Genomic DNA, 21,723 nt, shown 5'->3' with positions numbered 1-21,723 from the left:
TGCTCAGTGGACAGTGGCTTCACATCTCCCTGGAGGGCTTCAGGTTTGCTGTAGTGTGAGGGTCTGTCTAATCACAGATGCGGTTTGCACGCTGACCTCCACTCCCCTGTGCTACCTCAATTCCGGTCACAAAGGTCTTACTTTTCACGTTTGGCACTTCAAGCTTGTCACCACCACAAGAACTTTCCATGACTCCTGACTCCACCTGGTGTGCCCCTCCTCCAAATCCACATCTGCCGCTGCTCAGACATCAGCTTATTGTAGACCCCTCTCTGTTCTCTTAGCCCATTCTGAGGGATAATTTGATCTGCTTTGTTTTCTTAATAAGTATTTCCACCTGCTAGCATAGTATGTATTTTTTGATGTTAGTTTTTTGCTTATAACCTTCAACATACCCTAAAAGGTAAGACTAATGAGAGCTGGGGCATGTCTGTTTAGTTCAAGGTTGTATCTCTAACACCTACAATAATGCCAGGTACATAGCAGGTACTCGAATAAATGTTGAATGAATAAATGAATCAAGATTCTGCTTTGGGTTATTTGAAAAAATGTTCAGCTGCCTGAGTTAGATTGTTAAAAAATGGAAACCTCTGACTTACACATACATTGATGCTACCCTTTCACACTGTAAATATACTTATCTAGCATTTTTAATTAATTTAACAGACTAAATAAATACACAATAACATATATAGTTTTCACAAATGCAGGAAAGAAAACAGAATGAATGTTTTGGTTCCACTGTCTTTACAGTGATTTAAATCAGTTCTGAAATTCATTACCAGGTATACAGGTGACATGCAGCAAGGAGGATGAATGTTAACTACTGCTGTCAGTATACATCATTTCGTTTCCTACGCATGTGTTATTGTTCTTGCCTTTATCCTTTTTAGGTATTGGAGATACAGTGAAGAAATGAAAACCATGGACCCTGGCTATCCCAAACCCATTACAGTCTGGAAAGGTATCCCTGACTCTCCCCAGGGAGCATTTGTGCACAAGGAGAATGGTATGCAGTATATGAATTATACCCTTTGTGATTTACTACATATTTCTGTATTGCATTCTAGCTTTTCACTGCATTAAGTCATTGGAAAGCACCACACTAGAGCTACATTGTACTGTATTACCACATACATAAATTTACTCAATTTACGTTTAATATTCTGCTCAAGATGTTTTTTAACCTCAATTTATTTAGAAAAAGATGAAAGTGATTTTTTTAATGGAAGATGTGGATACCTTTGGAGTAATGTCACCTATTTTTCTTCTAAAATTTGTATGAAGATAATAAGATATCATGGGACAGGAACAGGTCACAGAGAAATAAGTTGTAATTGTAGCTGAGGCACAGAAACACCTGGAAATGGGGCATGTTGAGGGTGTAAGTTTTCATGTGTGTGTTTGGCTGAGACTGTCAGCAGACAAGGAAGATACCAGCTCAGAACAGCCAAGCATAATTGCTTAATAATGAGAAACAGTTCAGAGTAGTCCAAGTCCCTGTTGCTCACTCTCAGGATTTGAGATTCAGCCAGATCCTAAGTGGCAGTTAGCCAAGCAGTAGATAGTCCACACTCCCTGATGTTGGCATATGTCAAGGCTGAACACTTCTCTCCTCATTCAGGGATTACTAAATAGGACTAAACCATGATAACAATAATTCAAAATAAAATCTAAACACAGTGTCCCAGAACAAAGAAAGGGAAAGAGATATCATTCTGAAATAAACAGAAAAAAAAAAACCCCATCCTGTCAAATGACTTATAATAAGAATCAGAAGACAATTATAACTATGTGGGTCCTCAATGGCATGAAAAGCCTATAGCATAAATATAAGTGACAAATATACATCTCTTGCGAGAACAACATTATCTTCCCACCTTAGGTATATTTCAGAAGGAGAGAAACAATTTCCTTATATTCAAAAATTAATGTTTTCTTTTCACATAGCAAAGAACTTTGTAAAATACTAACAGAGACATAAAGCATGTTGGGAAAATCAGTGCTTACAAATGGCCAAAAAACTACAGATGAAATTTCATCACATTTGTGTCTTCTGGACCTTAACTGGTCCATTCCCTTTTTGGTATTTCAACACAAGCTCGCTTTTCATCTTTTAGGAAATCCTCCTTGAATATCCTCTTTTGGGACCTGATCCCTCTCACTCAAAATCTCAGATTACAACCATCAACATGCATGCCCATTATAACCTCTTGAAAGACAGTCACACAGTAACCATGTTAGTTGTTGAAGTTAATTTTATCTTTTTCATTGCTGTAAACTTTCACTCCCTAAGGTGGAGATCTCCTAATTGTCCGAAACCCTGTTCTGTAAGCAGCAATGTCAACTAATCTACCCACAGCAAGCTCTCTGTTTGTTTTTGTTGTTGTTGTTATTTGTTTTTGTTTGTTTGTTTTGTTTGTTTTTGGTTTCTAGTCAAATCTCAAGCTGTAGCTTCTTACTTTAAACTCAGACTTTTCAGTTTCTATTATGTTTTTATGAAAGAGAGCAATCTCAAATTACTAAGTAAATACATTTGTATTTATATTTAGACTCAAAGTAATTCCACGTAAGGCCAAGTACACACAGATAATATATATTAGTCATAAAATCAGAGATGGTATAACTCCGAAATGATTTGTCTATCCACCCTTCAACCAATGTACGAGTTTCTTCCTTGGAATTCTCTCCTAATGATAATTAAAAAAAAAAAACCCTTAAATTCAGCTATAGATTTTTGAAGGATATTTTTGTATTAAAGTGAAATATGCCTTCCTGAAAGGCATACTGATATTAATTCTGACACTTTGACCAATGAAATATGGCCAAGAGATGCCATTTATTGAGTAGCTGCTGTATATCAGTTGTGCTCTATGAATTCATTTTCTAATTTAATTGCCCAATACAAATATCTCTTCACTTCATTTATTATTATCTATAAATGAGGAACATATCAGCAAGTTTTAAGTAACTTTTTATGATAATAAAAGTGGTAAAAGTACATATCTAAGGTTGGAAACTGGAACATTCGAGCCTCACGATATGTGCTCAAATACACCATCTCCAAAAAAGAAGCAAAGCTAAAACATCTTTTTCTATATTGTATCATTAAAGTAACTGGTGGTCCCTTGTGTTGGGATCAGTGTTTCATTTTGTCACACTAGACAAGCCTAGGATTTCTAGGAATGTAGCTTCTTGAGCTATCTGCTTCTTGGTTTTCATGTGTAACCATCTTAACACTTTTCTTGTTTTCCTCTTTGTTCTCAGTCCTCAAAAATAACTTCAAAAATTGAAATGATATTTGACTCATGCAGAATAGAGTGGGATGATTTTTTTCTTAGCACTCACTATTTAACTGTTTTAAAAAACAGCCTGTGTTTTATTTTAATTTTTTAATTACAGTTGACATTCACTGATGGAACTATGAAGTGATCCCTCAATAAGTCCAGTACCCACCTGGCACCATACAAAGATATTACAATATTATTAAATATTCCCTATGCTTCACTTTATATCCCTGTGAGTTTTTAACTTATATTAAAATTGTGGTAAAGAATCTGTATTCACCCTCCTTGAAATTGTTTCTACATTAACTACTGTCAAGCCCCACCTCCTAGGTATTCTATATTCTCTCCTTAAAAAATGCAATTTTAATATTAATACAAAATTTTACTTTTAACGCCATTGCATTTGATATTGCCAATTATAACCCCACTTCTAGCCTGTGAATTTCTCAAAATATGATAATTGAAATAAAAATTATTCTGAAGTAGCTGCTCTTAGTAAACATAACACCTACAAGATTATTATATCAAATCTACTCTTAAAAAGGAAAAAATGAGTACATCAACATCTTCTCAACCCACTGACATTTCATAAATGGAATAAAATCTTAAGTTATACACTGAGATGAATTTTGTGGGATTAAGGTATGACAGATTTCTATTACAAAGATTTTAGTCTGCTCTTTTTCAAGTACTACATTTTTTCTCTAATTCATAATGATTAGACTTCTTATTTCTTTTTTTCTTTTTTAAAATATATTTATTGATTATGCTATTACAGTTGTCCCATTTCTCCCCCTCACTCCACTCCATCCTACCCACCCCCTCCCTCCCACATTCCCCCCCTATAGTTCATGTCTATGGGTCATACTTATAAGTTCTTTGGCTTCTACATTTCCTACACTATTCGTACCCTCCCCCTGTCTATTTTCCACCTATCATTTATGCTATTTATTCTCTGCACCTTTCCCCCCTCTCTCCCCCTCCCAATCCCCTATTGATAACCCTCCATGTGATCTCCATTTCTGTGGTTCTGTTTCTGTTATAGTTGTTTGCTTAGTTTTCTTTTGTTTTGGTTTTAGGTGTGGTTGTTAATAACTGTGAATTTGCTGTCATTTTTACTGTTCATATTTTTCATCTTCTTTTTCTTAGATAAGTCCCTTTAACATTTCATATAATAAGGGCTTGGTGATGATGAACTCCTTTAACTTGACCTTATCTGAGAAGCACTTTATCTTCCCTTCCATTCTAAATGATAGCTTTGCTGGATGCAGTAATCTTGGATGAAGGTCCTTGGCTTTCATGACTTTGAATACTTCTTTCTAGCCCCTTCTTGCCTGTAAGGTCTCTTTGGAGAAAATAGCTGACAGTCTTATGGGAACTCCTTTGTAGGTGACTGTCTCCTTTTCTCTTGCTGCTTCTAAGATTCTCTCCTTCTGTTTCATCTTGGGGAATGGAATTATGATGTGCCTTGGTGTGTTCCTCCTTGGGTCCAGCTTCTTTGGGACTCTCTGAGCCTCCTGGACTTCCTGGAAGTCTATTTCCTTTGCCAGACTGGGGAAGTTCTCCTTCATAATTTGTTCAAATAAGTTTTCAAGTTTTTGTTCTTCCTCTCTCCTTCTGGCACCCCTATGATTCAGATGTTGGAACGTTTAAAGGTGTCCTGGAAGTTCCTAAGCCTCTCCTCATTTTTCCGAATTCTTGTTTCTTCCTTCTTTTCTGGTTGGATGTTTCTTTCTTCATTCTGGTCCACACCGTTGATGTGAGTCCCAGTTTCCTTCACATCACTGTTGGTTCCCTGTACATTTTCCTTTGTTTCTCTTAGCATAGCCTTCATTTTTTCATCTAGTTTTCAACCAAATTCAACTAATTCAGTGAGCGTCCTTATTTCCAGCATTTTGAACTGTGCATCTGATAGGTTGGCTATCTGTTCGCTGTTTAGTTGACTTATTTCTGGAGCTTTAAAGTGTTCTGTCATTGGGGCCTTTTTTTTTTTTTTTTTTTTGTCTTGGCGTGTCTGTTACTTAAAGGGGCGGAGCTTTAGAATTCACAGGGGCGGGGTAATGCTGATTGCTGCACTGTGAAGCTGTATGTGGGGGAGGGGCCAAGAGGAAGCAATGGCACTTGCTCCACTCTCCACTGGATTTAAGTCACTCCCTCTGCTACCCACAGTCAAATTGGGCCCCTCTGGTGCTGGTTCCCAAGTGGGTGGGAACACTCTTGTGCACACTCTAGTCCCCTGTGGGTCTCTCCAAGGACCTCTCCAGTGAGTCTGGGAGTTTCTCCTGCTGCCGCCCCAACCCCCATGAGTGTTTTCAATCAGAGGTTTGAGGCTTTATTTCCCCCGAGCTGGAGCCCTAGGTTGCTCAGTCTGCTTCGCTCCCCACCATTTGTCCTGGTTTATCTATGTGTGAATGTGGGGCTGTGGGGTGCTATCCGCCACTCTGCCTGCCCCGTTCTCTGCCACTCTGAGGCCGGCCCTCTTGGTTTATCTGTGTGTGAATGTAGGGTCGCAGGGTCTGCTAGTGGTCAGACTGCCTGACTCGTTTGTCCCACACTCCGCCAGTCTAGGTACCTCCAGGGCAACGTGAGTCCTCTCCACCCTGGCTGCCCCTACATACACCTGTTTTCACTTGGCAAGTTTCTCTGATTGCAAAACTGCCCTTTGCTACAAAAACCAATGGCAGACTTTATGGCATTAAACAGAGTGACTTCCAAGAAAAAGTGACCTGGAGTGATGCTCTGTCCTAGCTGAAAGTTTTTGAGAGATGTCAGTTTTCTGGTTTGTTTGCTTGCTTCAGAAGTGGTATCTATCACAGCCTGTGCTGTTTAACCAAGGAGAATTTGATCAGACGGGAGATCTCTAAAGGACCCAATCTTAGACAAATCATTCATGTGAAGGCTCTAGAGCTACACCAACATTTCACCAGGTCTTGGGCATTTTATTTCATCTGTGAGCCACAGTATCTTTTCCTGGAAAGTATAGGTAACTAATTCTACTTGACAGAGTGGTTATGAGATTATGAAATGTCATTTACTAAGTTTTTAACACAAGGCTTTCTCTTCCAGAGTAGGTGTTCAATAACATGGGACAAAGAAAACCCTCATTAATGATTATTAACTCTAAAATAGGCATACTATTAAAAATAGATACTTCCCAGAATATAGTTTTTAAAGTAATTATGACATTAAAACATTTATTTTGGCCTCATAAATATTATCTTTATTCAGGAATGAAATCCAGCAGGTTCAGTCACAAAACAATTGACATGATGGAGTTATGAACAGGAAGAAAAAATGATATATACCCAACAAAAAATTTAGAGACTAACCCTAAGAAAAACACACATACTTGTAGTTTAATTACCATAAACTTGCAAAGTCTATTATTCATATCTCTAATGGTTTGGAATGTAAATCATATGTATTGCCAGATCTTTGAGCCTCCCATATACCACCTCCTCCCCTATGAAATATGTATTAGTTGGAAGTATTAAAGATAAAATTGGGGATCTATTTATACACTGCTAATTCTTTACTCTAAAATGGTTAATAAAGGCTTTAGAAGTTCTGTAAAATATAGTTAGGTGACATGGATTTAGCATGGGCTATGTGAATAAGAAAGGTATATAATGAGGCCAAAGGAAGTGACACAATGTGTGTAACCTAAAGCCAAAAATGAGATTAGTGCACAAAATACTAGAAATACCTGTTTACTTATTAAAATTCCTAGCAGACAAAGGAAAACACCTCTAGTCTTATGACTTATGATTTGCTATGATTTCTGGTCCAAGTGACATGGAAACCTATTGTTTAGAAGGATCACAGCTACTTCTGGTGCTACTCCCCATGAGGGGTCTCCTGGAGAAGCCCCCTCCTGTGTGTACTTGGTCATAGTCTGAGGCCAATGGCACTTCAGTTTATAAGGTACGACAACATCTTCAATGCAGGTGGATATTGTCACACTGGTATCGATTATGTGCCTTCAGTTCTTTGGGCCAGCAATGGATAGATTCTTGCTCCAGGGTAGACAGGTTAGATGTGCTCCACTTGGTCTCTCAACACCCTCAGCAGAGAGCACTTCTTTCTGGCTGGGCTTCCCCAGGCATCAGAGGGCACAGTCCCTGGGGCTCAGTGGCCAGATCCATCTCAGCATACAGCTCAGCTCAAAATAGTGTCTTCTTCTTGAACAAACTGAAGAGTCTTAACATACATCTTCTATGTAGTCAATATATTTTTTTAAGATTTTATTATTTTTTTTTAGAGAGAGGGGAAAGGAAGGAGAAAGACAGGGAGAGAAACATCAACATGTGGTTGCCTCTCACTCACCCCTTACTGGGGACCTGGCCCACAACCCAGAAATGTGCCCTTACTGGGAATCAAATTGGCCACCCTTTGGTTTGCAGGCCCATGCTCAATCCACTGAGCTACACCAGCCAGGGCCTATGTAATCAATTTAATTAAAAGTCTGTATATGTCAACTTTCACAAATAAGTGGTTCCTGTGTGTATTGTTTCCCCCATCTCCACCCTCAGGGTTTACATATTTCTACAAAGGAAAGGAGTATTGGAAATTCAACAACCAGATACTCAAAGTAGAACCTGGGTATCCCAGATCCATCCTGAAGGACTTTATGGGCTGTGATGGACCAACAGACAGACACAAAGAAGGACACAGCCCGACTGATGATGTTGACATTGTCATCAAACTGGACCACACGGCCAGCACTGTGAAAGCCATCGCCATTGTCATCCCATGCATCCTGGCCCTCTGCCTGCTGGTACTAGTCTACACTGTGCTCCAGTTCAAGAGGAAAGGAACTCCTCGGCACATACTGTACTGTAAACGCTCCATGCAGGAGTGGGTGTGACACGGGGCTTCCAGCTGCTTTTCCAGGAGTTGGTGATCACTTGAGATTCTAGACAAGAGCTGTTATGCTGATTCCTAGCTCAGAGCAGGCTGGTGGCAGCCTGGTTCGGGGCTGACCTTTCAAACCATAGGGTTGCTGGTCCTGCGCATGAGTGGAAATTCAGTTGTAGGGACGCTTCCATGATGCAAGTCCCTACCATCCCTCAGTCCTTTGTCTTTCTTTGTCTTTCCATTCTAGGCCTTTCTTCTGCACGCCTGATGCCCAGGACATATTTAGGAGTAACACCAGAAGAGGACACCAAGCAATTCCTAATTGTTTCAAATAGGATTGTCCTTCTGAAGTCTGAGCCCATTTGGGGGGTTGGGGGGTAGGGAGAAAAGCAAAATGGAAAACCCACGCATTTTTGCTTTACAGGCAAGAAAATTTTAAAAGGTTAAACAAAACAACTCATAGTTGAACTTTCAGGAAAGTGGAAGACCCAGAACAGCTTTGTCTCCAAAGAAGTGTACGCTCTAACCTCTCCAGAAAGTCTGCTGTGCTTGCCGGTGTTGAGGCAGCCAGTCAAGACTGGGGAGCCATTCCAGCCAACAGGGGCCAAATTCTCTGCAATATAGTAACAGCCTTAATAACACTCCATTTTTTTTTTTTGTTTTCTACAGCTATTTTCAGCCATGTCCTCACTGTCCCAGCCCATTTGTACTCAGAGCTCTACTCAAACAGGACTTGTTTGGAAGTGTTTCCAGAAGTGTTTCCTTCCTGCCACCTTGCGTTGTCATTGTGGGACCTCCCCAAGCTGTTTTAGGCCATTGCCCTGGGCCTTTCCTGGGTCTGTCAGGAATATTCATTCTATGAGAGTGAGAGGCAGCATGTCCCTAACGTGGTGTGAAATGACAATTGCTTATAAGGCCATGTGACATTATAATCCAGTGGTGGAACCCTTTGAGAACTATCAGATCAGCTTTCAGAGTAACAGTGTTGCCAGTTTGGCTATCTGGTGAATTTTGAACAACTGAGCAATGGTGACAGTAATCTCAGGTTCAGGAACATCAGGTTTTTAAAACAGATATCCTACAACCCTGTGCAATGTTTAAGTGACTTCTGATCCTACAGAAATGCATCATGACAAACACAGGTGATGTGATTTGCCAAAACATTTCCTGGCAAATAAAAAGTTATTTTATTAAGTATCTTGTAAGAGTGAAATTTTATTTGAACAACCAATGATAATAGCCTAAATCTTTTTTACTTTGGTTAGACATACTGAGTTTCTGTTTTAAAATCCATTGCATGGGAGTTCAGTTTGCCTTGGGACATGCAGAGCATATGGCCACTATAAAGCGAATCAAAGTGACTGTCCTGCATGGTGGCCATAGTTCTCAAAGGGTTTGTGTGGCTTCTGGCGTCCAGCTATCCATTTGGTCACGGACAGAGCCAAGACACCACCAAAGCATCTCACTGTGGAGTGTCATTTGTCCTAACATCAGTATCGTCATTTTTGTGTGACCCATGGAGCAGGTTCATATCAATATTTTTTTCCTAGCAAAAAGACAGCAACTGACAGACCTCTTTATTGATTTTCAGGAAGCTGCTTCTCATGAGGAAAAGCTTTCCAGCCGCTGGGCTGTGAACTCATTAGAGATGGTCAGACAGGACACACCCTATGACTCAGACACTGGCTTTTCGGGGACAGCCAGCTTCCTGGGGGGATTAGCTTTTGAAACAATGAACAGCTTGCCTTGACCTTGATTGTTCATCTGTTGACTGTCATTAACAACAACTTAAACATTGTCTTCTGTGAAAATTTCTCTTGAACAGTCCTATTCTATGTCTTTGCCCTTTGACCTTTAACTTTCAAACTGGCAGAAACTAGAGGAAATCTGGCTTTGCTTCTCCATTGGAGGGTTAATTATTCTCTGAAAACCAGTGAGGGTGAGCTGTTTGCTTCAAGTGGAGAGCACTATGGGTGTCAGTGTGCAGACGGATGCTTGGTTCTTCCAGACACACTCAGAAAAATACCCTGGAGGTAGAAGTGACTTTTAATTTTCCTTTAACATAGTTTCAAGTCTAAATTTATCATTTTAGTACAAATATAAAACTATAAGGGAAAATAAAACCTCAAAATACTTGAATGGCCAGTATGGCTTTTATATAAAGCAGGAATTTTATACTAGTGAGAATTTCTTACTAATTTGCTAATAATACACATTTCCAGGTGATTTTTAATGAGTGTAGGTATATATTCTTATTTGGAAATGGATAGTTTGTCTGCCTTGACTTTCCATTTATACTCCATATAGCACGAGAATGAGAATTCCTTTCAGTTCAACATTTTATGATTGTGTTGGGGAAAACATTTTGTTATCATGGGTAGCATGTTGCATTGCAGACTGTTATTTCTTACAACCTTGACATATCCAACGTATGGCTAACAAAAAAAGACCAGTTCAAAAAGAGAAATGGCTTTACAATGAAGGTCAGGCAATGAAGATGATTTGATGAGGTATCAGTAGATTTTGTGTGTGAGGGCGGCAGCCCCTGCAGGCTGACTGCATGCTTCTCGTGTATATGATGCAGGTTTTCTTGGGAGGTTGCATCCACTGAGCACGGAGGACTGTCTGTACACATAAGCTCATTTAGACAGTGCTTGCTGGTGGGAGGGTTTAATCCTTTTAGGACTTTGATGTCCAGGAAAAAGTGACAAGAAACTACTTTTTGCTAAAGACTGAAATGAAGAACTATGTTGTTTTGGGGGTGTATAAATCATTGAGTAGTTCCATTAACCTACATGGATAATGATTTTTTTTCTTTAAAATGGGAAAGAAATACAATAACTAGTCTTTTGCCTCTTTACTCGTTTGTAACAAAATCCTGATTCATCTTAAGACTCAAAGTGTAAAAGGGCTAGAAAATAATGATGCATTTGGAACAGGACTCAGCTATGGTTCTTAATCCTGGAATGTCATAGGCAAGTATAGGTCCATATTTACTTCAATATGAGATGAGATGTAGGTGATAAGAAAAGATATGTATGGCTTCTCTCTTTAAATGTTATGCACAATGCAATCACAAACATGGGGTTCCAACGTTTATTGTGTACCTGGCACTCTGTGGTTGCTGACTCCTTTTCCACTGGAGATTTAGGGAAAGCAATCTCAATCCTAATGAAATTGTGAAAGGGAGCATGACTAATTGACCTAGCACATCAATTTTGAATCACAGGATTGTGATTCAAAATCACTGTGGAATAAATTTCCATCAGTTAACCACATAATGTAACAGCAGAGTATCAATAGAGATATACAACTTGTTAAATAGTTCCATCATCTCATCACTAATACATGGATACCTAGCATTTTCCAAATTGAAATGAAGACATTATGAACACACAAAAAATAATTCTGTTATATTGTTTTTCATTACATATTGTAAACACCAATGTAAACAAGGTAATGTTCCTTACATAAGTTGTAAGGTCTACATAGTTTATAATTGTAACCAATATTATTCCTCTATGCATTATTAACAGGAATTAATTAAAATAACCAATCAGTCTGTATTCTCTATAAAGCAGTAAATCCACAGCAGACCTGGAGTGCCGGTGACCACTTGAACCATTGACCCATTTGAGAACAGTGTCTGTGGGCATGGCTATCAGAATAGGTGGACACTGGTGCTCTTTACAGATGCAAAGGTAACAGATCAATTACAGAACTCTGTAGGATACTAGCAAGGACAACTTCTGTTATAAATCAGAGACCTTTTCTGAATCAGGTAATAAATTGCTAAGTAATAATTTGCAAAAATAATTACTAAGTAATAAAGGACAGAGACTGACTTACTGAATTAAGCAAATACAACATTGACTACTCAGATTGCTTGTAATCCTTTTCTAGTGACACACAGTTTGTTCATATATACTTGTTTCATCCCCTTGTGTGGGTGATTTAAAAATGTGATGTGGCGGATGAGGACATTGCCCAACTCCCTGGTAGTTTCAACACATGGATGATGTGTGGACAGGATCCTAGGGGTAGTAGTAAAACTTTCAAGTTTGCTGATTCTGCTGATATCTCTAATGTAATACAAATTCACACCCAACTTTGTGAGCCTTATATTAGAATAACCAGTGTGTCCATATTGACTAAACTCATTTGGGCTATCTGAAGAGGAATGATGTCATAAACAAATAGATTGAGTTAACAAGAGAACCATGAAACTATTTTTATACGTTTTGGAATTATTTCCAGAAACTAATAAAGGCAGTAATTTATAGAAAGTACTGAGTCTGTGAGATTGTAACAGTCAGAAACAACCTCATGGATGGTGGAGAAATCTTTCAGCAAACAGCAAAAAGTTGATTTAATTTTTAGTGCTCTCAAGAGCACATTCCAAAATATCATAGATGTCAGAGAAATAGTGTTTAAACCAAAAATGTTAAGTTCAGATGAGCTCTCCCAAATGGCTGTAAGTGCAACCTCAACCATTATGTATGTCATAAAAGATGGCAAGTGAATAATGTTAAAGGATCTGAGCATCTCATTGAGATGAATTTGCTGTGAACACAGATTATGATGGCCAGAGGGTAGGGATCTATGTTATCGGTTCCCCATTGCCTACGAGGGAACCATGACTATATCAGAAAAATTTTAATCAGTTATATCTTAAAAATGAGAAGTTTATATAATAAAGATGCCTGGCACCACATTATAAACATGAAAGCTAAATATGATATTGATTAGCCATAAGAGAAATAAGGGAGGAGGAAAAATGAGTCTTTTGTAAAATATAAAACCCTATTATAGCACACTCCTTAATAGAACTGGAAATTTTACTTTAGCAAGTATAAAATACTTAAGTGTCTTCACTATGGGATCTACCAATGCCCATAATTAGCCAGAGGTAAGGAGAGTCACCCTACATAAACATATTTGACACTTAGGCAGTGCCTTCTAGGCTACAGATGTGAACATGAGACGTTCAGTCACCTCAGCTGGAAAGATACACAATGCTAGCCTCACCTAAGAAAGCATTGCCCTAGGACAGAAATCTGCCTCTCTAATCACAGAACAAGAAACATTTGGAGTAGCAGCAAAGGAGCAACCTTAGCATCCTAGTCTCATAGAATTGTAATATTGGTTTTCCATGTGATTCTCAAAACATTTCTCATATGTTTCCATGGTGTAATTTTGTAATTATGCTGAGATATTTCAGGTCAGATTAATAACATCCACTTACAAATATTTCTTGATATATCATATGTGTCTACTTGTAAATCAATAGTATAGAAAGCCTAAGAACAAAGACTGAATTGGCAAATACACAGAAATCAAGTGAAAAATCTATATCATATTGTAAAATTTCAGTCAATTTTCTGGTTGAGTCCTGAGGTAGCAGCCTTCAATTCTGAAACACAGCTGTCTGCTTGTAATGGAATATGAGCTTCATTTTTTTTAAACAATGCTAATTCTTTACTCTATGCAAGGCATGAGATCCTGAGTGCTATGACATAACACTTCACAGAAATTCACAATAACAGTCCTTGAAGGGAAATGAGGACATAAGGTAACTCATGGTCAATGCATCGTAAGTATAAAAAGTTCCACATAAAAGGTAGTTATTTATGAATGTATCTGAAGATTCTACACATTTTCAACTTAAAGAGCAGTGTGTATTAACTAATGTATCTTATACTAACATTGGACTGAGAGTAAAGGTCAAGCTTGTATTCAATGTGTCCTTATATTCAGGGTCCATGGGACACTGTAGGACCAGAACATGGTAAACTAGAATGATGTGCTGACCCATGTAATTGCCATGTACTCTGTCATAGAACTGGTATTCCGTGCCCTTGAGAAGGGAGAAGAAAATCTATTAAACAGAAATATGATATGAAGATGTGATCATTGCGTCTTGTTAGGCCACTCAGCTTCAGGGAGTAAGGAAGGGGTCATAACCCTTATTTCACATATAATAACCAGAGAGTGAGAAGGCGAACATGAAGAAAATGATTACCTTTTTGACTTAGGAAGATGTTTCATGAGTATTTTATCCACTTGTTTTTCTCTGCAATAAAATATCAATCAAAATACATGTCTGTAACACTTGGTTCATAGCAAGGCTGGGTCCGGGCAGAATCCTTCTGGCACAGGCCTTTTTATATGTGACTGGCACATACCACAGCTTTGGTGAGATGTGAGTGCAGGATACTGTTTCCTAGGACAGGACAGCTGGTACTTGCACAGCCTCCTTTGACATGAACCTATGTTCCTTGCCAAGATGTGGATGAATAAAGCCTGGTGTAAGCTGTCTATGGGGAAAGTCACCAGGACATGTTTTATTTGTTCTCATGTAATGCCACTTTGATCTCAGTTCCCTCCCCTCTATATTGACTCAGTTGTGAAGGTAAAACATGCTTTACTTGAATGAATGATTCCATCTTAAAATCAATGTCACAGTTTTTGCTACCACTGAAGTGATATCACAAAGGCCATGTTATTGCCCATCTTCTCAGAGCTCCTTAGTTTATACTACTACCTGGATGAAATTAGGTTTTTAGTTCTTTTTGCCACTTCTTTTGTATTTGACATGGAATCCATTATTCCTTTATAAATTCATAAATACGACATTTCACAATCTTAGTTACTTTGTGACTTTCAAACATGATTTCCAAATAAGCACGGTTGTGTGCCAGGTTTTTTTTTCTCTCTCTCTTAATTCTGAAATTATTTGTTTCTTTTCTGTTTATTAGTCAAAAATACAGGTGGTTGAAAGAGAAACATTATTTGTGTTTTCTGATGCAGTCTGTGTTTATCTTTGCATTTATGTCAATTTTCACCTTTTTTAAATCAATTTGTTTTTCTTTCCCTTCCCCTTGTGAGAAGCAAAAGTGAGCAGCCTTGTACCTCAGATATGGTGCACAGAAAATATGCCTTTGTCCTCAATATCCTCCTTCAGAGTTACATGCAAAGACATTGACTCAGTTATTCCACCACCACCTTCAATCTCTTGCATTGGGTTGTACCATTTTTAGAGCTATTTTCCCCTGAGGAACATGAAATGCTGGGTATAAAGGCTACTGTCTGTTGATAAGCCAGCTAAAGAAATTTGTTTTTGGAGAATGTGCCTTAAATCACTGCACAAAAAAAAAAGTGAATACCATAATATAGTGTTATGTGTAAGATACACCATGAGTACATGAATACCTAATGCCTCGATCTGTTGGTATATTTCCCTTTATATGTAAATTAGCTATATATTAAAGAAAGAGAAAATGAGATGGCAGGGGTATGGGGGGCAGCTTTGTGCTGTATGACATTGGACTCTATCAGCATTTCTGTGGGAACCTCTATTTTCAGGGGTTTAACAGACTCACCCATAAAAATTTGCTTCAGGCTTAAAAATCAAGAAAGATTTTTTTAGGTATATAATTTTAAACAAATATATATTGTTTTTATATTACAGGAGGGAAATAAATGGAGTTTACTAGTTCAATTTTGTGCTAATATAACTTTTAATAAACTTAGTTTTTTGACAATATAAAATCTGATTAGTGCATAGTCTATCAATGGTTTTTTAAAAGAATCATTTATTGACATTGAGAAAATTGCCTGCTTTATCAATGTAACAATCTATCTTCAAGAGGTTTTAAACTTGTATACCTGTATTACATTATCTTGATTCCAACAGTGGATCAGTATGATAATGAATGTGATGATTGCCATCCATATGAACTATCTGGTAATACAGATTTGGAAATGTATATAATATATTACTAGATAGATTAAAAGGGAAATTCACATAAATTTAGTTTGTCAAATAAATAGTATATATATTTTAAAACTGGCACAGACATTTATCTTTCCAAGTCAAAATGAAAAGCAAACAATTGCAAAGGAGATTGTCTCCTGAGTAAACAATACTCATTTTATAGCTTCTTAGGAAAATCATTTTCCTTTCTTTATTGTGGTTACGAGAAGTTAAAATAATTTAATGCATAAAGTTAATGAAGACTTCATTTAAATAGCATTAAACTCTGAAGCAGAGAGGAACACTACAATATTCAACATATAAGCCAGTATCTTTTGGTTGCTTGATAACACTCCACCTTCATTTTAATTCCCATAATATTTTCAGTTATGGAGAGATTATTAAATCTAACTTTAAGTTTCTGGATTGTTCCCATTCCACTCAACACAATTTCATCAAGTTGTTGATAATAGTAGTTTTTTGTGTGTGCAAGAAGAGAAAAAAAGAACACATTTATTTGCTGAATGTGTTTTCAGGTGTGCAAGTTATCAATGGTTTTTGTCCATGCAGGATTCTTACATCTAAACCATCTTAAATCCTGCATACATATGTATTTTTTCAGATAGCTTCTACTGACAAACACAAAGCTCATTTGTGTGCAAATATAAGGCTAAAAAATGGTGCTAAAGTGTATTATGACTGTCAGATATAATTAGGCAAAATTTTGTGGTGCTTACATTAATTTTGTATTTATTTTCTTGATCAATGCATTGAACAGTGTCTATTATTCACAAATTTCTTTATTAGTAAATCAAGGCCTCATAGCACATTATTAAATGAAATGGTTGACTAGTCTATATAACAGCTCACCAAGCTACTATCTAACTCCTTATAATGTTGAGTCATTAAAGGTCAAGGGGTCATGCTATTCTATTAATCTCATCGCCATAGGCCATTAACATGACTGAACTTCCCCACCAAGTACTTATGTTTACAATGCTGTAACACTTTGCTGCAGGAACCTTTAACTACACATGTTTCATGAGCTGGAATTATCAGCACGGTTCCTGCCAAGGCAGTCAAAGTGTGAAGGGCTGTGCAGTGATTTGTTTTGTATTTATTAATTTCTATTTATTTTGTGTCCATTCAAGGAGGGTATTTGGGGTGGGGCAGTTTTTGTCTTCTGTGTCTTAACCTCGGGAAGGGTTAAATGGCTTTTCTATATGGCATCTTCTGTACTTACCATCAATTCATTGTGTTGTAATTAAACAACTGTCAATAAATAGGAGAACAGAGAAATGGTTCATTACACGGTGGTTTTCCTCCATGAATGATATATGCACATTTGTAATGAATGTTTAGGCTGTGCTCTATTGAGGTAGTCTTTACTATCTATGTCTTCATAATCAACATAAAATGAAAAAGGGAAGCTTTTAAGCAATTTAGACCAAAATCTTCTGCATGTTTTCCTAATTTGGCAAGTATATTTACCTGGCCACATCAACAGGGGAATTATTTAACTACTAACATGATGGTATGACTGACCAGGAACCAGAGTAGGAAGTAGGACTGCATAGAGTATGTTTTGGGCAAGTGCCCATTAAACTAGGATATGTATGTTAGGAGTTTATCACCACTTGAAAATGATAAAATCACTTTTAGATAAGTGAGAATAATTGTTTAAAGTCATGAATCATGACTATGTAGGTAAATCTAATCAAAGGGCTTAATTTTTATATTGTCTGTGTCAGGATCTCATGTAAGGATGTTTTCCCCTTCTTTCTTTTTCTTTATGATAATACCATAGAAGAAGGTGGCCATTAACACAGCACTGACTTACAGAACACCAAATAAGGAAAAACACTTTCATTTAACATTTTAATTTTATCCTCCCTGGAATATCAGGTAGTTGTAATCAAGTACTCAACCAAGAGTTTCCTGATAATCACATTTATGGATCAAGAGTCCCCAAAGGTCATCTGAATTTTGGAAAGAATTAGGAATGTGTAATGGGAATTAAAAAAAGTGTGCTTTATTCTCTCATATAAAAGTTAGGGTGCACCAAGAAGTCAATCTCATAAATTGTGATCCACACAGAGGAGGAATTCTGACACAAGGCAGCGATGATGGCCCCAAGGAATTATCCGCAGCGGTAGACCAGAGGAACAGAAAACCATTGCGTGAAATATGAATCTAATGTGACTTCCCTGGAGCTTGGAAATCCATCTCAAATAGCTGAAAGGAAGATTCACAGATAAGAGTCGTTGGGCTCTTGGAACATGTCACTATAACAGAACCTATGTGTCTGGACAATTAACTATAGTTTAATATTATTTGTAGAAGGATATTAAGCTATTTTTATAAGGCTATTTCAGATATGAAACCATCAATATCAGGCTGAATTCAAGAAATGAATCCCCCTTGTTTTTATTAACAAAGAGGAAAAATAAGAGAATTATTGATTTGACCCAGTAGGGAATTTATTATTCTTAGGTACCTGGATTATTATTTTTATATTTTATATCAAAACACACGATGATATGAACCATCTAAAATGACTTTTGGACCAAGGGAGGGGTGGAGGCGGGGGAGGGAGTTGGGTTTGTCTGGGGTGGGGTGGCGGGGAGGGGAGAAAATGCAGATGACTGTAATTGAACAGCAATAAAAAGAAATGTTTAATTAAAATAAATAAATAAATATAAATAAAATAAAATTCATTATGTCAAAGCCCTAACCCCAGAGCCTGAGAATGTGACTGTATTTGGAGATGTCTATATAGATGTGATTAAGTTAAATGAGGCCATTAGGGTGAGCCCTGAACCAGTAGGAGGAGAACTATGGACACACAGAGACACCAGGGATGCACACACACAAGGAAGACCATGTGAAGAGGCAGAAAGAGGGCAACATCTGCAAGCCAGAAGAAACCAACCCAGCCAGCACACCTTGATCTTGGGCATCAGTCTCCAGGACATGAGAAAATAAATTTTTCTGTTGTTTAAGCAAAAAAATTTAAAAAATAAATAAATAAAATGACTTTTGCCACAAATAGGGGCCAAATGAGAATAATGTAATGTGGAGAAAAAGGAAAATACAGGTAGGGTTATTGAGAATCTCTTAACATCCTTACCATACCATAAACACATAAATATCATTTTTGAGGTGAGTGATAATTTTTACCTATTGTAAGTCTTTTATGGAAAATATTTGAATAGTTGTAGCTTCAACCCAGTTTGATGCCCTCTGCCATCCTCAAGGCAGTCATTCCAAGGTGTCATTGGCTGCCCCCTCATTCTCCCCTATTTCCTATACCCTTCACCTCTCCTCCTGACTCATTTATTCAAGTGAAATATTTATTACTAAATCTCGCCTTTCTAATTCCTTATGTTACTTGACTTCTTAACAAGACTTAATGCTGACAGTGATTCTGCCATACTTTTTTTCCCCTTAAGGTATACTTCAATCTAAGCATTCACAGTATCCTCAGCAGAAGCACTTTTTTAATTCTCACCTGAAGATATATTTATTGATTTTAGAGAGAGAGGAAGAGAGAGAAAGGACTCAAACCCACAACCTTTTGGTGTATTGTCGGGGGGCTTTAACGCAGCCCCCCGGTCCGCCATGGATGAAGAAAAAGACTACCAAGACATGATCTGCTTGGGGAGGAAAGGTGGCCGCTTCTAAAGGAGAAGGGCCCAGAGCCTCTCTCTCCAGGGGCTTTTATTAGGTTCATTTGCACAGGAATACGGATAAAGCTCATCAATCCTTGTCAGCCAGTAAGGGTTAAACAATATAAGATTTACAGAGAACTTTGAGGGCTTATTCTGAGTTACAGCCAATTAGTTAGTGGGCCATAAAACTTTAGGCGCCAGACTCATCTCAGGTCTGGGCCCTTATCTTTAAACTGAGGGTACAAATTAAGTAGGTTTCACAGGAATGTATGTATTTTTCTTAGGCCTGACTCCCCAGGGAATCTGCCCCTCCCAGCACAGGACTGCACTGCCCTCTGTTATTGCTTCAAGCTTAAGTCAGGTAAGGGAAGTAAGGCTGCCAAGAGATTAGGAGACTTCTTGCAGACAGAATGAGGACTCAGGCTATGTCAAAGCCGAGGGGCAAGGGTCCATCACCCCCTTTTTCCACAGCCTCCGGAGTCCTTCCCGGAGGGCCTCTTCCGTGACCATGCCTGTCTTAGGTTGATCCTCCCTTGAGGATTCTTACCCGTCATTGGCTAACTGGCCAAGCTCAGGGCCAAGCAGGGTGAAGTGGGCAGAGGTGGCACACCTGCCAGGGAGATAAGCTTTGTCTCCTTAGTGGCTTATGGTCCCAACTCTGACTCAGCCTTAACCATGGGGGGTTACAGCCTCTGAAACCAGGCTGGGCGGTTCCCAACAGTGTATGCGATGACACTCCAACCAACTGAACCACCTGACCAGGATGACTCTGCCATAGTTTTTCTGGACAGCCACTTGGGAGGACCTACGGCCTTCTCCATCCTCTCCACACCAGAGCATGATTCTGCACCCACCTCCCTGCAGCTCTTAGTAAAATGCTGACTCCTAGATATGATAATTTAAATTTTCCCCTCACCACATCAAACTTTCTAAATAATTCTTGTGAATTTACATAAGTTCCCTATATGTTCTTAAACGCAATCTTGGAGTCAGTTGTGTGAAGCCCATGTCCACAAACCAGGATAATACCTGACTTAATTGTAGTCTCAGCCTGTCCCAGGAGCATAACCTTTAACCAGTCAACCTGGAATTTCCTAATCAGCACCAGTGAGGTATTCACCCAGAGGTCCCCACTGTCCCCCACATGTAGGTGACGCTACTGAAACAACCTAGTCTTCTCCCCCATCAACCTGTACTACATTTGGTGTCATGCACTCTTGGAACCCTTTTCTGTCTGCTGCATGGGAGGAATGCCACCTACTCAGGAGTTGTTGAATAAAACTGGCTTGATCTTCAAGTTCATTCAGTTGAGTTACATTTTTTAGCTTTTCTCCTGAGAGCTCTTTAGAATGTACTTGGCATGTGACATTTGTCTAAAAGCACTGTCAGGTCAAATGATGAATCAGACAGAAGCATGTAATTTCACTCTGTCCAAAGGCCTACTAAAGTTAGAGAAAATGGATTTTCTCCTTTTCTATTTTTTTTCAAAGACTTATGGATAGGGAATGCAAGTGATGAGACTATAGTAAGATTGGGAAGACCTAAGCATGTGAATATATGGTAATTGGCTTAGCAGATTCAAGGAAATCAGTCATAAACCAGCTGAGGGCATACACAGGGTGCTGAAGGCTTGGTTGGGGGTGAAGCACAGCCTGTGGAAACCAAGAGAATGAGTTCACCAGGTTAAAAAAGGCTGAAAACTTTATAGGAAACAGTTGAAACTCTAGGTCAATCCAGGCCTCCTTGTCTTTGCAATCTCTAGACAAAAACTAAAGGCTTGTATGTGGATAAGGTAGAAGGTCTCTGAGTTGAAGAATGCCAGTGTTCTACACCAGAAAGAGGATCATGTAGATTTCTGTATATTGATGCTAATGCCAAGACTGTCAGCACCAGGACGGCATCAGCTGGTGTTGGAGGGAGTTGTTTTGTTTTCCTTTAGGCAAGAAAATTGAACTTTTTTTTTTTCTGGTGAACATGACCAACCCAAGAAGAAAGACAATCAAATTTGTAATGAGGGTTTCCCCAACAAAGAACCAGCACGATTATCCTTTATGAAAGTACTTGCAGACAGTGTTCACCTGGCATACAAGATCACACAAGCAAAGATTTCTAAGAATCTATGGAAAGGTTCAAACAGATGACAGTGTTCAAA

At 38.3% G+C, this 21,723-nt stretch overlaps 1 protein-coding gene across 1 annotated transcript in view; it reads left to right on the top strand.

The window, feature by feature from the left end:
* The window catches only part of MMP16 (matrix metallopeptidase 16), a 300,904-nt gene extending 282,483 nt beyond the window's left edge, over window positions 1-18,421 (top strand). The window contains exons 9-10 of the mRNA XM_024566530.3: window positions 894-1,009; window positions 7,820-18,421. Of these exons, the coding sequence (XP_024422298.1) occupies window positions 894-1,009; window positions 7,820-8,154 (451 nt within the window). The 3' untranslated portion in view covers window positions 8,155-18,421. The remainder of the gene's footprint in view (window positions 1-893; window positions 1,010-7,819) is intronic.
* Window positions 18,422-21,723: the final 3,302 nt, after the last annotated feature.

Source organism: Desmodus rotundus, chromosome 8 (genome assembly GCF_022682495.2).
Source record: "Desmodus rotundus isolate HL8 chromosome 8, HLdesRot8A.1, whole genome shotgun sequence".
Lineage (NCBI taxonomy): Eukaryota > Metazoa > Chordata > Mammalia > Chiroptera > Phyllostomidae > Desmodus > Desmodus rotundus.
The sequence above is the reverse complement of the archived record's forward strand: the minus strand, read 5'-3'. Positions and strand labels throughout refer to the sequence as shown.